Source organism: Chrysochloris asiatica, unplaced genomic scaffold, assembly GCF_000296735.1.
Source record: "Chrysochloris asiatica unplaced genomic scaffold, ChrAsi1.0 scaffold00163, whole genome shotgun sequence".
Classification (NCBI taxonomy): Eukaryota; Metazoa; Chordata; class Mammalia; order Afrosoricida; family Chrysochloridae; genus Chrysochloris; species Chrysochloris asiatica.
Window position 1 is genome coordinate 1,501,516 of NW_006408681.1, and position 16,912 is coordinate 1,518,427.

At 42.4% G+C, this 16,912-nt stretch overlaps 1 protein-coding gene across 1 annotated transcript in view; it reads right to left on the reverse strand.

Annotated features, from left to right (window-relative positions):
• Positions 1 to 2,769: 2,769 nt before the first annotated feature.
• FAT3 (FAT atypical cadherin 3) overlaps positions 2,770 to 16,912 on the reverse strand; it is a 740,800-nt gene continuing 726,657 nt past the window's right edge. The window contains exons 22-25 of the mRNA XM_006871207.1: positions 14,054 to 14,207; positions 10,523 to 11,178; positions 7,758 to 7,871; positions 2,770 to 3,392 (exon numbers count right to left, since the gene is read on the reverse strand). Coding sequence (XP_006871269.1) covers positions 2,770 to 3,392; positions 7,758 to 7,871; positions 10,523 to 11,178; positions 14,054 to 14,207 — 1,547 coding nt within the window. The remainder of the gene's footprint in view (positions 3,393 to 7,757; positions 7,872 to 10,522; positions 11,179 to 14,053; positions 14,208 to 16,912) is intronic.

Consider the following 16,912-nt stretch of genomic DNA (forward strand, 5'->3'; position numbering starts at 1 on the left):
TTTAAAAAAATATATGTAAAAGAGGATTGGGCTAACAGAGCTGCATGTCTCTTCTAGCTCTTTGAATCAGCAGTCATGCCACCTAGCTTCATCTTGGCCTGACTACAAACCGTTTCCTAATTTATAAGGAAATCTAATTTCCCCATTTTTAAAAAAAGTGAGGATATATTAGGTGTCTAAAGATAATGAATCCAAATATAGCACATGCTTGTGTGGTATACATTTAGCTGCAGAGCTACTCTGCAAAAAATTAGGGGAAGAAATCCTAAAGAAAGAGGTATTTGATATAGGTCAGAGCAAAGAGTGGGCACACTCAGTGAAATCAGTTATTTCACAACTGCATTTGTTGTTGTTGTTGTTAAGTGCCGTCAAGGTGATTCTGACCCATAGCAACCCTGTGTAGGGTTTCCAAGAAGCAGCTGGTGAGCTTGAGCCGCTGACCTTGCAGTTCAAACGGCTTTGCAGTCTGGCACATTAACCCACAGTGCCAAACCACAACTGCATTAGAATCTATTTATTTCTTTATTACTGTGTCACTCAGGCATTCTCCCTTGAAGAGATGCTGTGTAAGCAGTAGTGACTCATTGGCATTAATCTTGATCTAATATTTCCTGGGGGCAAGGAATGAATTGTTGGCTTTACTTTGATGGTTTTTATGTCATTGCATTATTAAAAGTGTAGCAGTGATTCTATTCTAGACCATTAGTTTGTCATTTCCTCCATGATTCTTGCAAATGTGCTTCTTACATAAGAAACATACTAAAGACTTTATTATAGCAAACAGTCTTAGTGATAATTCATTTATTTCAAGACCACAGTGTGTATAATACTGCTGTGAGGAGGTCTGACCAAGAGATAGAAAGAGGAGAAAGGCTAAAAATCTTGCCAAGCATGTCCACTTACTCAGGAAGCATAGGGATGAAAAGGAAATTTTCCATGGAATAGTTCAGAAACATTGACTCCTACAAAGAAGTAAGTGGATTCAATACAATGGAAACAACTAAAATATGTCTAAGTGGATGATAGGCAGACTCCGGACAATACAATTTACACACCAGTGCCATATGTCATCTGAAACTGTGGACACAAGAGATTTGCTCATTAAGCAGATAGTGCAAATGTGCATTTATTTACCATGGCTACTGCACACACAGCCATAATGTGATTGAAGCAATCGAGGCAAGTCTTTCACTCAAGTCTTCACCTTGAAGTGTGAGTATTTTGCTAGTGTATTTCCAGAGGAACGATTCTCCTTTCAATTTTGTAAATTCATGGCCAAAAACTGTATTTCAGATGAGAGGAGAACCCCAGGGTATAATTAAACATTACATGTTCTTCAAATAGAGTTTAGATCTGGAAAATTATAACAAAATGCTATTTTTAAAAAGTAGAGTTTTGTTTTATGCTAATATAAATGGCAGGACCAAAACAAAGTCAACTGAACTGGAGTAGAAATATGGCATTTGGTGTTTCTCTAACATCATAGAGATCAGAGAAATGGGAAGTTTTGTCTCATCGGCAGTTTTCAACATGATCCATATCCCAAAACCGTCTTGTCAGCCTTCCTCAAGAACAGCATTATCGAGTGCAAGCACATATTTGTACGTTGGCCCAGACATACACACTATTATAATTTATATACAGCAACTAATCTATTTTCTTCTTCCTTTTTTTTTTTAACACTATAAATTGCATTTATAGTGACAATGCTATCAATTTAGAATAACAGGCATCTTTTACCTTGCATTATCAAGAATTATGATTACTCAGTTTAAAAACTTTGAAAATGTTATATATGTATTTTTCTGAATTTGTGTATTCTGCGTAACATTCTATATAACTCTCATTTTAGATAACAATATACTAATTCTTGTTGTTTTCATGTCCTGATTCTCAGAATAAAGCACAATTTCTGCAGGAATGTTAGAATTGCCGTACCAGCCAGAAATATTTAATGGAAAAAACCAAAAACCCAAGCAAGATCATCACATTCTAATATTCACGTTCAGACAAAATTAACCTTCTCCCTCAAAATGTCACCCAAATATTCTTACATTGCTCTTCATTGATATCTTCCTTAGAGATCATAAAACCCCACTCTGTTATATTGGATGCTTAAAAGAAACAAACAGAAACAATTGAGCATAGTAAACATGTTACTTAAACCTAATTTTATAGCTGGAAATTGGGCAGCTTATTAAAAAAAAAAATAGAGTTGATTTTAAAGGCTTCAGCCCATTTTCTTCAGTTGTTCAATAATATTTGTTCTTTTGTCTTTTACCTAAGAGACTAACTTTCCAACAATCATAACTACTCTTTTCATTCCCTCACTTCCCCCTCCCCCCATTGGCTCAAATTACATGCAACAATGCCTCTTTGATTGTTGCCAGTTAATACTGTAGGGCTGATGCTGTAACACTTTCTAGGCCCCAATACTGCACCAAGCAACCAAAGAGCTACCATGTAACCTAGTGGGTGAAATCACTTCTCTCCCTTTGAAAAAGCTCTGTGTGCCTTCTTCTTCACCATGAAAGGAGGTAAGTACTGCCAGGGTTTTCAGTTACCACAGAAACAATTTCTGAGCCTTCCATTTGCACCCAGTTGGAATTGAGTTCACTTGTGACCGTTTTACTTGGGAAGAAGTTCTTAGTGGAAAATACTGTATTTCCTCCTCGCTCAATAGACCACTGTGTCCATTGAGACTCGCAGGCTCAATCTCCTTCGACGTTTCTATAACAAACAGCGCAGAGCACCTGAGATGTGTCGCTTTTACACTTGGGTCTGGTGCTGAGTCTCCATAAATGGAATGTGAAGGCTGGTGAGGCTGAGCTCCCCGACGCTCTCGTAGTCACTCATGGCTACTTCGGCATCATCAAAGCCGCAGTTGGCCGACACATCCGAGGATGAGGTACCTCTGGAATTGTGCAAGGGTAAAGACACACTGTCTGCTGGTCCCGTGGCTTCTGTGCCCTGGTTCATGCTCACGGCAAAAGTACTAAATTCACATATGGCAGGTGGGCCCACCAAATCTGTTTCGTTAGGGAATGGGTGAGGAGGGAGGTATTGGCTAGGATGGAACTGTGGCCTTCTCCTGCAGTCTGGACTCAGTGTGCTGGCCAGTGATACAGGCTGGGAGGGCGGCAGGGCCTCATATTGGTCTGGGAAGTCCTCTGGCAGAGGAGGGGGCAGCTGGTCCTGACTCAAGAACTCCTCTTCATGAGGGGGTGGGTATTCGTTGTCGATGTCATAGCCGCCCAGGTAGTAATCACTCTCCAACTCCCGGGTGCTGCCCTGGTGTGCAGAGCTTCCATCCTGGTTCTCATAGTGGGGTACTTCCTCTATGTCTGACAGGCGGGCCCCAGGCATCCAGTCAGAGGTATCCCAATGATAGGCTGTAAAAGAAAAAAAACAAGACAGTTAGTTCTCTCCAGGCTGGAGCTGGGGCAGGGCTGGGAGACAAGCCGAGAAGGGAACTGACATGCAAGTCTTAACATCTAACAGACCCTAAAAAGCCAGAATCATCCACATGCTCCTCACAAGGGCCTATCACAGTGTACTGGAACAGGTGTTATCAGCTCTCAGATGGTGCTTAGCTGTTGCAGAACCTCCCACTGAGCCATGCCATGCAAGATGGCCAGCAAGGACATGCGTAGGAGCAACGTTCTAGGGTCCCCTCTTCACCCTTTCTCTCTATCCACATCCTACATGCAGAGCAAGGCTGGCAGCATGCTCATGGAGAGAGATGCACCAGTTGGACCATGGGCCACAAGAGGCAGGGGAATTTGCAGGTAAGTGGAGGAGCCACCCACAGGCTGAGGGGAAGAAGGATGGTGAGGCTTTCACCTCAATTCGGAGCACACAAGACACCTGCAACATGCGAAATTCAGACCCAATAACTCAGGAAGGCTAGAGGGAGAAGGAGAGGGCAAGGGCAGTCTTAGCAAATCAAAACAATGAAAAAAATGTCATGTTGGGGTCTTGGCAGAGTCACCTCGGTTGTAGTTCTGTCCTTGATCCATGACAGACACTGTTTAAATAAATACAAAGTGAAAAGTAAAACTGACATTCCAAGTCATGTCAAGAGGGATAAAATAGAACATTTTATATGATTTAAAACTAACCAACCAACCAACCAATAAACAACATCAATAACAACAAAAACATGCCCTGAAAGGTCTACGGATTGTGACCGATTTTAAATACTCTCCATTGTTTCTTTAAGGAAAGACAAAAATCCCATCTATTCCAAGCCCTTATCTCATTAAGGTACTGATAAATGTTACCTGATTAAATAAATCCCCATAAAATTTAAATATGAGTGATTATTAGTTAAATATTCTCAGCAGATAAGTGCTTAATGAATACATGCCAAATATGGATGAACTTGGTATTAGATTCCAACTAATTTTCCTCTTTTACTAGAAGGCATTATTATTATTTTTTTTTTAAAAAAAAGAGCGCCCTAATATTTAAAAAACGATGAAGTGGTTGTTTTTTCAAAATTGTAAAATTAATGCTAATCAATAAGCACCTAGCATCTCATTTGAAATGACTTGTTTTCTGCCCCCCTCTGTTGCCAGTTGATTAAAATCATTTCTAGTGTAAAGTAATAAGGAACCCACATTTCCAAAAGGATAAATCTTTAGACAAAGACATGTTATGGAAGAAAAAAAGTAAATACCTTCATTTTCTATATTGTCAACGACATTGTTGACAAGCTGAATGACAGTCACTATGGATGCTTGTGGTCAGGAAAGGCAGGCGAGAGGGTGGGGAAGGACAGCTTCAGGTTAGTGGTGTATATTAAACATATGTTAACAACAACAGTAACAACAAAGACGCAACATGAAAACACCCAGAGTTTTTCACAATGAAATCAATAGGCGATGCTTCAATGGACACTTCTACCTCAGAGGTAGTGGGGAGGGTCCTAAAGATTCTTGGCATGGAAGGGAAATGGTAGCAAATTGGGGGCCAGTCTTCCTGAAAGGCATGATTCTAGGGACTTCAGAGTCATAAATTCACACTGAATGGCTCAACAGAAGGCAGTAAGTCATTTCTATCCTGCTTATTTCTCGTTGCTGTTAAGTGCCATTGAGTAGGTTCTGACCTATTCAACCCTATATAGGGTTTCTGAGGAGCAACTTGTGGCTCACAGTCTAGTGCTGATCCTACAGCGCGACATCAGAAGTCCATTAGCAGCTCCCATAAGCTCTCAGAGGGAGACCTCATCGTTCCCAAGCTAGTTATTTGTTGGTCGGTCCTACTGCACCAAACCTGTGTCCAAATGCCAGTGGCAGAGGGTAACCATTGTTGGACGGACAACTGTACACTCACACGATGTCCCTGATAGTTTCAAACAACTCAATGCCCCGTTCTCAGCTGGCTTGTCCCTGGGTCCAAGTGGGGACAGAAACCAGCATTTGGTCTCTCAAACATTTACAATCCAGAAAGATTTCGGTGGTCTAAATGGATTGGCTTAGGGACCCTTGGGTGGCACAAGTGGCTGAATGCTGGGATGCTAATAGAAAGGTTGTCGGTTTGAGCCCACCCAGGCGCACCTTAGAAGAAAGGACTGGTGATCTACTTCTGAAGGTCATAGTCATGAAAACCCTGTAGAGTGTTTTTCCAATCTGCAAACACAGGGGTTACCATGAGTCACAATTGATTGATAGTAATGAGCCTTATCAACTGATAAAGAGCCTTGGTGACATTCCTCAGCTGCTAACTGAAAGGCCAGTAGTTTGAAATCACCAGCCTCTCCATGGAAGAAGGCTGTGGCAGTCTGTCCCCAAAAAGGTTACAGCCTTGGAAACCCTATGGTGCAGTTCTTCCTACAGCAGTCCTATAGGGTCGCTATGAGTTGAAATCTACTCGTTGGCACACAGCAACAAGCACCTAATACCAGCAGCTTGTGAAGAGGTGATTAGGATTAAAAGTAATTTGCTGAAAAAATTCCTAACACCATCTGCTGTACTTGGGACCTACAGGAATGTTTAACATAAAAGGTCAGGTGTGTGATTTTCAGGCCACACACAACAGAGACCGTGATAATAGTCAACCGGGTATCATTGCTGGAGTTGGTGCCTGAAATTTGGAAACTAGGTGTTCTTGGTTGCTTCTGCATCAAATGCAAATCAGCTACAGATTTTCTACTGTCTGGGGATGAGAAAAAACATCAGCACAAAGGCAGCGCAAAGATCTGGAGGTACGCCATTACTCTGATTTAGAAAATGGTCAGAAAAAAACCCCACTTCTACAAGCTTTGCAGAAACCATATAGAAGGGTTGCTGAGTCGAAACAGACTCGACACCTAACAACAACATATGATTTCTTATCCAAGCAGTAGGAGATACTGAGGCTTCTGTACCTCCTAGGAGTGCCAAGTGTTCGGGAAGAAGGAGGAAGAGATTTGCAGCTAGGGAGATTGCAAAGGTAGAAAGTTTTACTTGCATAATTGCTTCTATGGTCCCAGAACTCACTTGCTCCTGTCTTTACTTTGGAGGCAAGTACAATGTAATTTTCCTGTTGTACTTGCCCAGCATAGAGTTTAGCAAACAAGAGAAACTCAGCAGGGGCTTATGGGTGAATGCTTCCAGAAGTTAATAAACATCCAGCTTTTGCCAATTGCTTATAAATGGTAAGATGGTCTAATGTATAGACTGGAGTGAGGCTGTCTTGTGGATGATGATTTGAAATTGTTCTTGGCAATTTCTCACTGTTAATAACCACTTTTGCTCTCTTCCCTTGCTCTGGGGAGAATAACACATCCTCCAAAGCTGGTTCCTCAGCTCAGAAAACCCAGTCCATCATTACAACTTCATCATAAACCGATTCCCAAGAGACAGAGAAAACAGTGCTGGAGTGTCAATGAGGCCCATAAAGTACATAGAATTAAATGCAACATTGTGGGTGTATGCGCATTTTTCTAGGGTGCTAACTCAGAGTTGTTTGTTTGTTTGTTTGTTTTAACTAGATTCTCAAAAGGTCCATGCCACCAAAGGATGATATCAGTTGCTGTTACATCAATTTCAACTCATGGTGACTGCATGCATTTCAGTGTAGAAATGTGTTCTTTAGGGCTTTCATTACTGCGACCCTTTGCAAGCAGATTGCTAAGTCTTTCTTCTGAACTGCCTTTGTGTAGGTTTGAACCACCAACCTTTCATTTAGTAGCCAAATGCTTAACTATGTGCGCCGCCCAAGGAGCCTTAAAGGATGATAAACCCCAAACCAAATGAAATCCACTGCCAGCAAGTTGATTTGGACTCTTAGTATATATATATATATATATACATATACACTAGAGTTTCTAAGGTTGTATATCTTACATGGGCAGACAGTCTTATCTTTTTCCCGAGGAGTGGCTGGTGGGTTTCATAAGGGGGATTAAACTAAATGATGATGGGAAGGAGTTATTGCCTTTGAACTAATTTTCTAATGATGGTAAGTTGGATGCTAAGAGGAAGGAGACCACTAGTAAAACTAAAAAGTTAAAGGACTCATTACTACAGGGCCCAGGGGACTTCATCACTCCTGAGGCAGCTCCTTAGACCTGTTGCTAGCTGCAGCTCCATGGTGCTTCTTCAGCAAGGACACGCCAATAATGCTGTCCATCAGAATACTGGAGAACATTCTCAAAAGCCCAAGCAACAGGTTAAGAATCTAAGCTGGTTGCATCCCTTTCCCCCCCATTGTTACCTGCTAGCACAGAAAGCAGAACCCATCCCCACAAAGTAAATCTCATGACTTCTTACCATTGTCATCACCAGAATCCGACTGGAAGGAGCTGAGGGACTGAACTTCCGAGTTGCTGCCTTTATTACTGCCTGCAAAGCAGGTTACTTCTCCTGAGTCATCAACTCCTTTGTCTTCATGGATGGCCACAGAGAAAGCAGAAATAAATGACACTGGTTACCCATGCAAATTTCCAATCCTGCCCCTCCAGACTTTACTTCTCTAGGCTCCTTCACTGGCTTGGAGAAACTAATTTAGCTTTACAATAGAAAATTGATTGTGCCATTGGGGGCAAAGGTCTGTCAATCAAGTGATTTACATTATGGATTTGAAGCCCTTAACCCATGGTAAATGAGCTTCCAAATAGCTGACAGCCAAAATAGCTATTCCCTCCTGGAAGCCAAGTGACCAAGGGGAGAGTGAAGCTAGGATGAAGTGGCTGGGCTGCTCCTTGTCACTCAGAGTTAATTTAAATCATTTATACAAACTGATTCAGTGTCAACACCAGGTTAAATGAAATTACTTTTAAAATAGGGGTATAAATATTTTATAGGCAAGAATGCCATTACATTTATCCTAACTTCCTTCTCTGGGGAGCGAGTGGCGTTTGCAGCTTGGCCCTTTAGAGGGCAGTGTTGCATTACTTTTGTGAATGACCAAGTTCAGTGAGGGGGCAGTCAGCGGTATAGATGTGTGCTTATGCAACACTTCCTCTTTGCTGATACATATACAGCCTGAACCAAACACACACACACACACCACACATACACTCCAAGGGGTTACTTTTTTATTTGATGGACTAAAGAAAGCAATAAAACAGCCCATATCTTGAGATTGTCAAGTGAAAAATGAATTAGTCACCCAGAAATTGTCTTGCCAGCTAACTCTGTCTTGCTAAACAAAAAAGGAAATGTATTCCATAAAACCTAACAATACTTGGGGGTGAATCTGAGTTTTGGCCTGAGGTGGATTCTAGAAATAAAGCTGTCACATAAAGTAGGGGTGAGAGATGAGGGGGCTGAAGGGGGTGAGAGGAGAAAGAATGATGATCAGCAATAAATCATCACATAGTATGATGGTACAAGTAGACACACACGAGTGATTAAGGAAACAGTTGTTCTTTGTGGCCACAGAAATCACTGCTTCCGCCACAAAGAGTAATGTCAGTCAGTAGCAGGAACGGAGGCTTTGTGTCTGTTGTCAGATGCTGAAGTCACAGCAAAATGATGAGTTGGATAAACAACTAATATAAGTGAAGAGAGAAATTTACCTCCCAACAGCCATACAGCAGAAAATATGAAGATGTGCTTTTCTGAGGCAGTGCATAGCACAAGGAAGGAAATGACTAATAATCTACCTTGTGCATATGGTACCAGGCATAGAGCTCCTCTCTCCACTCCTCCATTTAGTCAAAACCCTTCTCTCATTGCTGGATTAAAAAGGACTTTTCTCTTAGCTAGTGAACTGGCATGATTGTAGTGAAGTCTAATGCTACAGATAATTTGAGAGGGAATATATTTAAAGTTGGAGTCTTGGTGAGGCACTGTAGGTTAATGTGCTGGACTGCAGGGTGGGTTTAAACAGAAGAAAGGAAGGCAAGATATCTTACTCATGTTCAAAGACACCAGTAGGCAAGAATGTCATTACGTTTATCCTAACTTCTAGAAATTGTCTTGCTAGCTAACTCTGTCTTGCTTAACAAAGAAGGAAATGTATTCCATTCAACTCAACAATACTTGGGATGAATCTGAGTTTTGGCCTGAGGTGGATTCTAGAAATAAAGCTGTCACATTATAAAGTGTGGGTGAGAGATGAGGGGGCTGAGGTGGGGAGAGGGAAAAGAATGATGACCAGGAATACCTTGTGTATAGGTATTCAGCTTCTCTAGGGTGAAAATGAAAATTCTCATCAGGGGGTCAGACCTAAATGAAGCATTTGAAGCCCAGTCCTAAAATGCATTCTACTCTCCCTGGGTGCTCACCAAACTCTGACTGCATTGATCTTCTCTGTGTCCTTCAGCAAAACAAACTTTTTCTACCCTAGGGCCTTTCCACTTGCAGGTCTTCCCTGTGCCTAGAATGTTGGTTATTGTTGTTAAGTGCCTTTGAGTAGGTTCTGACCCACAGCAACCCTGTATAGGGTTTCTGAGGAGCAACTGGTGAGCTTGAACCGCTAACCTTGCAGTTCAAAGCGACTTTGCACATTAACCCACAGGGTCACACCAGGACTCCAGAATGCTGGTGGATGATTTCAAAAGGAGAGGGAAAAAGCATCATCTGGCCCAGGCCACTTCTTCAGCCTTGTGGTTCACAATCTTGTTTACGGGACCCTTAACTCCAGCTAAACAACTTGTTTTTCTTCTGATCATGTATGTGTGTCCGGACTTTCTAATTTATCATGGCCCAAATAAAATGGTCCTCTGTTTCCCTCGTCTTCACTCTAATTAGAAATACTTTCTTTCTTCTTCTAACTTCCCAGAATGTTTACTGTTAAGTCACTAATGTTACAATTGTAGTTTGTGTTACAGCCTAAAGTACTGTTAGGAGAAGAGGGTGGGCTTTAGAGTCAGGTAGACCTGGAACCAAGCACTGACTGCTCTTAGTAGTGGTGTGGTCTTGGGCATCTCTCTGAGCCTCATTTTCCCCTCTGTAAATGGGGTTAACCACAAGAGCAATGTTTCAGGGCAGGTGTAAAAGTTAAATGACAGAACGCATCAGAATGAATGCACACAGCATGCTTCGTGAACACGTGTGGAAAAAATGATAGCACACCACTGCCTACTCACTTTCAGTTCCTGCATCCCAGCCATTCTTCCGGATGGAATCACAGTCCGATCGACATGGTGACACTGCTGGGAGGTTGGGGGCCACACTACACACGACCACACCTCGCCTGGCTGTCAGGATGCGGGGTGACTCAGGGTGGAATGTAGTCATTTCCTGGTGTTCGCCCCCCAGCCCATCCACAATCTTATCCAGGTTACTCCTGGAGTCGCTCTGGAAGCATGGGGTGTAGGCCATGGGGCGCACGGGGACCTGTGGGGGGCCCACCTCCTGGTAGACATTGCGACCATCGCCACCGCCCCTTAGGTTCCGGAATGGGATGCCATTGCTCTTGTTGAGGAGGGCAGCTGTGGCAGGGTCCTGGACCAGCGTGATGTTGTTCCGCGAGTAGTTCTTACGGAAAACCTTCTTGCGGAAGACGATGAAGAGGACGATCAAGATGAAGATGACGAAGAGCACCACTGCGATTCCAATAAGCTCCTCCTTCCCTACGTAGGAGTGGCCAGCCTGGATATTGGGCACCACCACGGGACGCAGCCCGCAGTACTGGCCCACGAAGCCTGGCGTGCAGTTGCAGAGGAAGGAGCCAAACAAGTTGACGCAAGAGCCCCCGTTCTCACACTCCTCTCGCTCACACTCATTGATGTCCTCTTCACACCTACGGCCACGAAACACACAGAGAGCATCTCAAACATCATTGCCTGGAGACACAGGCTTATACACGGACTTGATCAAGACGGACGTTTTAAAAAGAATATAAAGCGCCTACAGGGGACAGAAGGGAGCTCTGTACCATAAGCACCAGACTGAGAACCACAAAGGCGACCACCAGTTGGAGACCACCAGTTGCTCAGCAGGAGAAATATGAGGCTTTCTGCTCCTTCAAAGATTTACAGCCTAGGAAAGTCTGTATAAACTTGCTATGAGTCAGAACCAACTCAGGGGCATTTAACAACAGGGAACAGATGAGGCCTGGCAAAGATGGTGTGTGTTGAGGAGGGGCTTAATTCAGGCACTTGTGGGTCTAGTCATGGTGTTTCCTTCATACACCCCACCCTCTCCCACTTAGTATGATTCCACCCAGGTGCGGGGAGGGGAAATACTATGGGGGGGAGGGAAGAAGGGGAAGGAAAAGGAGTAACAACAGATGCTACTGAAGAGCTCTAAAACCCAGACATGATCCAAGACTAAAAGTTTTGCAATGCTAGAATGGTCATATCGTGCATCTCTCTCTTACCATGAACCCACCCCTCTCCCTGAACTGCTGCTGTTATTACAAGCAACACAAGGCAAAACCAGTAGTTGCCCTAGAGTGGATTCCTACTCATGGTGACCCCATGTGTGTCAGAATAGAGCTGTGTTCCCAGGTTTTCAGTGGTTGGTTTTAAAAGTAGATTGCCAGATAGACCGTTCTTCTGAGGCTCGTCTGGATAGACTCAAACCTCTGACCTTTTGTTTAGTAGCGAACCTATTAACCATTTGCACTAGCTGGGGACTCTGGTGCTGGCATTAAAAAAACAAAAAACGGTGAAAATCAAACAGAAAGAGCAATTCACTGCCCTTGAGTTGATTCTGATTCATAGTAATCTTACAGGATGAAGCAGGTCTACCCCCATAGGATTTCCAAGGCTGTAAATCTTTACAGAAGCAGACTATTTCATCTGTCCTCCAAAGAGTGGCTGTGGAGTTAGCAGCTAGGCACTTAAAACCACTGCACCAACCTAGCACCTGGTGCAGACAAAGGGGCCCATAATCAACTATATCAGTGTCTCTAAAGTGAAACATATGAATATTCATACTAAATAAAAAAATTAAAATGACATATAGCCTCAGAATGTTTGGGCCAGGTTGTTCCATTAAGTTAGCTTACCCCAAACCCATTTAGTTCCCAGAATTTTGGTGATTATAGAATTGTAGATAAAAAGCTGTAAATCAGAAAGGAAAAAGTCTTTGGTTTTGACATTCTCCTCTAACAATAACTATTATAAATGGTTTCAGTCATTTGTGGTCCCTCTAGGAAGCTAGACATGCCAGGTGGAAGATGGGTGGGATGAAGGCTACATATCTGTTTATTTTTGTGGGGTTTTTTTTGTGTGTGTGTGCTCTGTTTATCTTAAAGTTCAGTGCTGATGCAGATTATTAGGAGAAAATGACACAAGCATTTTAATGTAATAACTAAAGCAATTTTATTCCCTGTAAAGCAATTCAGACTCCTAATATTTAATATTTACTACTTGCTTTGAGTATAATTCTAAGGCAAATATTGAAGTCTTATTCTTTCTTAAACATTATTTGAGAACATGGACCAAGCTTTCTCTCCTTCAGCAATTGTTCTGATGTGTTCATTTCAAAGACCCAATCACCTATATTTTTGGCCATGCACATTTTAAAAATGTAGGCAAATGTTTCTAATTGAAACAGATTGAAGTCATCTCAGTTGGGAATTAGAAGATTTAAAATCAGAGTATTTAAAAATAAATGCAGCCTTATTACTTTTTATTTCACTCAATGATTCAAAGTTGGCTAAAATTATGGAGCTATGGGTTAATGCGCTGGACTGCAAGGTTGGTTTGAACTTCAAGGTAAGTTGTTCAAGATCACCCTGTACAGGGTTGCCATGGGTTGTAGTCAATTTGCTGGTGCTTAACAACAACAGCAATATATTCTTCTAAAATGATCAAGGATGGTTCAAAGTGGTGTTTTACTAAGATCTTAAAACATTCATTTCCATCTAACATTTTAATTTTCCTTATTTCTTGGGGGTGGAGGAGTGTGGGCATATGCAAAGGGAAAGTAAGTTTCAGTTTCTCAGAAGGACCACAAAATGATAGTCAGCAAAGTCCAGTTAGTGGGTTCAGAGGAAATGTATATAGCATGCCTATCTCAGAATTATACTGGAAATCTTAGGTGGCATAGGTGATTTCCTTTGCTTTACCTAATTACAGAATCTATATTGTTGTTGTTAAGTGCCTTTGAGTCAGCCATAGCCACCCTGTATAGGGTTTCTGAGGAGCAGCTGGCAAGCTTGAACCGCCAACTTTGTGGTTTAAACCAGTTTTGCAGTTTAGTGCATTATTATTCTGTAGTGCCATACCAGGACTCCATTTGCCTATGTTGTTGTTAAGTGCCATCGAGTCAGTTCTGACTCATAGCGACCCTCTATAGGGTTTCAGAGAAGCAGCTGATGAGCTTGAACTGCCGACTTTGCAGTTCAATCTGGCTTTGTGGTCCAGTGCATTAACCCGCAGCGCCATACCCAGATAGCGGTGCAGCTGGCAGATTTGAACTACTGATCTTGCTGTTTGTAGCCCAACACGTAGCCCACTACACTACCAGAGCTGCTTAGACATCTAAGAAAATAAATCAAAACACAAGTAATTGGGATAAAATAGGCTTTTTGTTTACTTTCTGCTCCCATAAACACATACAGCCTTGGAAACCCTACACAAGGTTGCTATGAGTGGGAACCAACTCCATGGCATACCATCACCAAGAAGCATCCTAGAGAAAAACTGCTGCACAAGCTCACTTACGTGACTCCAGTGAGCCCATCTTTACAATTGCAGATGAAAGTGTTTCCAACTGGGTCACATGATCCTCCATTCCGGCAGGGGTTTGGGAAGCAGGCTGTGATCTCGGATTCACAGTTTCTCCCGGTGAACTGTGAGAGACAGGTACACTGATAGCCTGGGAAAACAGAGGGTCTTCATAAGCCACGGCCACCATTGGAACACTCAGGCTGCTTGGACTGGGCCACGACTTGTCCTCCTAATTACATACTTGTTGAATCAAATCTGAGGCAGGGTCTGAATTCCAAGATAGAATACATCTTGCTACAGGTAACAGCTTGGATCCCTTGCTAGTCTATAAAAATCCACTTAATTAACTGCATACATGACTGCTAGTGAACATGGTAAGAGCCCAAGAAACAGGTTCTGAGAGCAGAGACCACAAAGGAAGGCACATTCGCTCCCCACCATTCTATCACTGTAGAAGGCAGGGAAGACTTGATTATCATTTGTACCCCGCACTCCCTTTCCCATACCCCATCCTGCTAATCAATAATTGAAATCCCCCACCTGGAGAGGAGGGAGGTAAAATGAGGCTACTTCCCATTCAGATCAAACTGTAATTGACATTGTGTTGTTGTTGTTAAGTGCCGTCCAGTCGAGTTGCTTCTGACCCATAGTGACCCTGTATAGGGTTTCCCAAGAGCAGCTGATAAGCTTGAACCGCTGATCTTGCAATTCAAATGGCTTTGCAGTCTAGAACATTAACCCACAGCGCCACACCAGAACTTGCAGATTAATGGATTAAGTCTAGCTGTCACCCAGCTCCCCCTATTCTGGGACTGATTTTCCCTTTCTTTACTCATGAACCACTCTGTGGAAATAGTCATATCCCCCACTGTGAAGAATATTAAATATTGGACTCAGTAAGATTCTAAGGCCAGTGGTTCCTATGTGAGAAAGATATGGCTGTCTGCGCCTGTAAAAATTACAGCCTTGGAAAGCCTATGGGGCAGCTCTACTCTGTCCTATAGAGTCACTATTGACTTTCAGCAGTGTGGTTTTGTTTTGTTTAAGGGAAATTAGAAAGCATTATCTATCTCTCAAGGAAGTATATACTATTGAACCACAAGTTCAGTAGTTCTAATCTCCTAGTAGCTCTGCAGAACAAAGGTGACGCTTCTGCTCCCATAAAGATGTACAGCCTCGGAAACCCTGGTGTGGCACTGTTGGATCAGCACTGGACTGTGGACCACAAGGTCAGTGGTTCAAACCTACCAGCTGCTCCTTGGAAACCCTATACATGGACGCTATGAGTTGGAATCGACTGGACGACACTTAACAACAACATGAGTCAGAACCGACTAGGTGGCATATAACCACCACCATCACCACTGTCTACCTCTCAGAGAGAGAATGGATGGATAATAAATAAACATTTCCTTTATCCCTTCCTAAAAACAAAGCAAAACATTGTTGTTTTGTTTTTTGTTTAAATGAAAGCTATACATGCTGTTGCTGGTAGGTGTTGTCAAATCAGTTCTGACTGCGGTTCTTGTGCCACAATTGTTAGGTTTGAGCCTGTTGTTGTACCATTGTCAATCTGTCATGTTGGGGCTTTTCTCTCTTTCTTTGACCCTCTCCAAGCTACATGCATTATAGTAAATACATAGTAAAAGTTTATTGTGTAGAACACCAGCCTGCTCTCCCATTCTTCCTTCCTTAAAGGTGACCTGGGCATGCATCCCTGTCAGTATTTTGATTTTTACTGTTATTGATATTTTTGTTACTTCATGTGTGATCATTTAAATTTGGGCTTCCCACTACAAAAAGAAGAATCTAGTTGTCTTCTATTTCCACCAGTTAGACCCCACCATAAAGGGACATTCTTCTGAAGTGTTCTACCTCCCAACATATTGTAATATTGCAATTTGTATTAAATCAACAGTGTTTTCATTTAGACATTAACTATGAAGCATTATTTATAGCAAAGACATGTAGTTTTTGTTGTTGTTGTTAGGTGCCATTGAGCCTGTACCGACTCATAGCAACCCTATGTACAACAGAATGAAACACTGCCCGGTCCTGGGCCAAACTCTCAATTGTTGCTATGCTTGAGCCCACTGATGCTGCCACTTGGCCAATCCATCACACTGGGGTCTTCCCATTTTTCTCTGACCCTCCATCTTACCAAATATGATATCCTCCTCCAGCAACTGGTCCCTCCTGACAATATGTCCGAAGTATGAGAGATGAAGTTTGACCATCCTGGCTTCCAAGGAGCATTCCGGCTGCACTTCTTTCAACACATCTGTTTGTTCGTTTGGCAGCCCATGGCACTTTCACTATTCTTCTCCAACACCATAACTCAAAAGCATCAATGCTTCTATGGTCTTCCTTATTCATTGTCCAGTTTTCACAGGCATATGAGGTGATTGAAAATACCATAGCTTTGGTCAGGTGTACCTTAATTCTCAAGCTGACATCTTTGCTCTTCAACACTTTAAAAAGGTCTTGTGCAACAGATTTGCCTAATGCAATACGTCCTCTGATTTCTTGGCTGAAGCTTCCATGAGTGTTCATAGTTGATCCAAGAAGAATGAAGTCCTTGACAACGTCAATCTTTTCTCCGTTGATAAGAATCTTGTTTATTGGTCCAGTGGTGAGGATTTTTGTTTTCTTTACATTGAGATGCAATCCATACTGAAGGCTGTGTTCTTTGATCTTCATCAGTAGACTTAAAAAAGTCGTCTTCACTTTCAGCAAGAAAGGTTGTATCATCTGCAGATTTCAGGTTATTAATGAGTTTTCCTCCAATCCTGATGCCACGTTTTTCTTCATATAACCCAGCTTCTCGGATTATTTGCTCAGCATAAAGGTTGA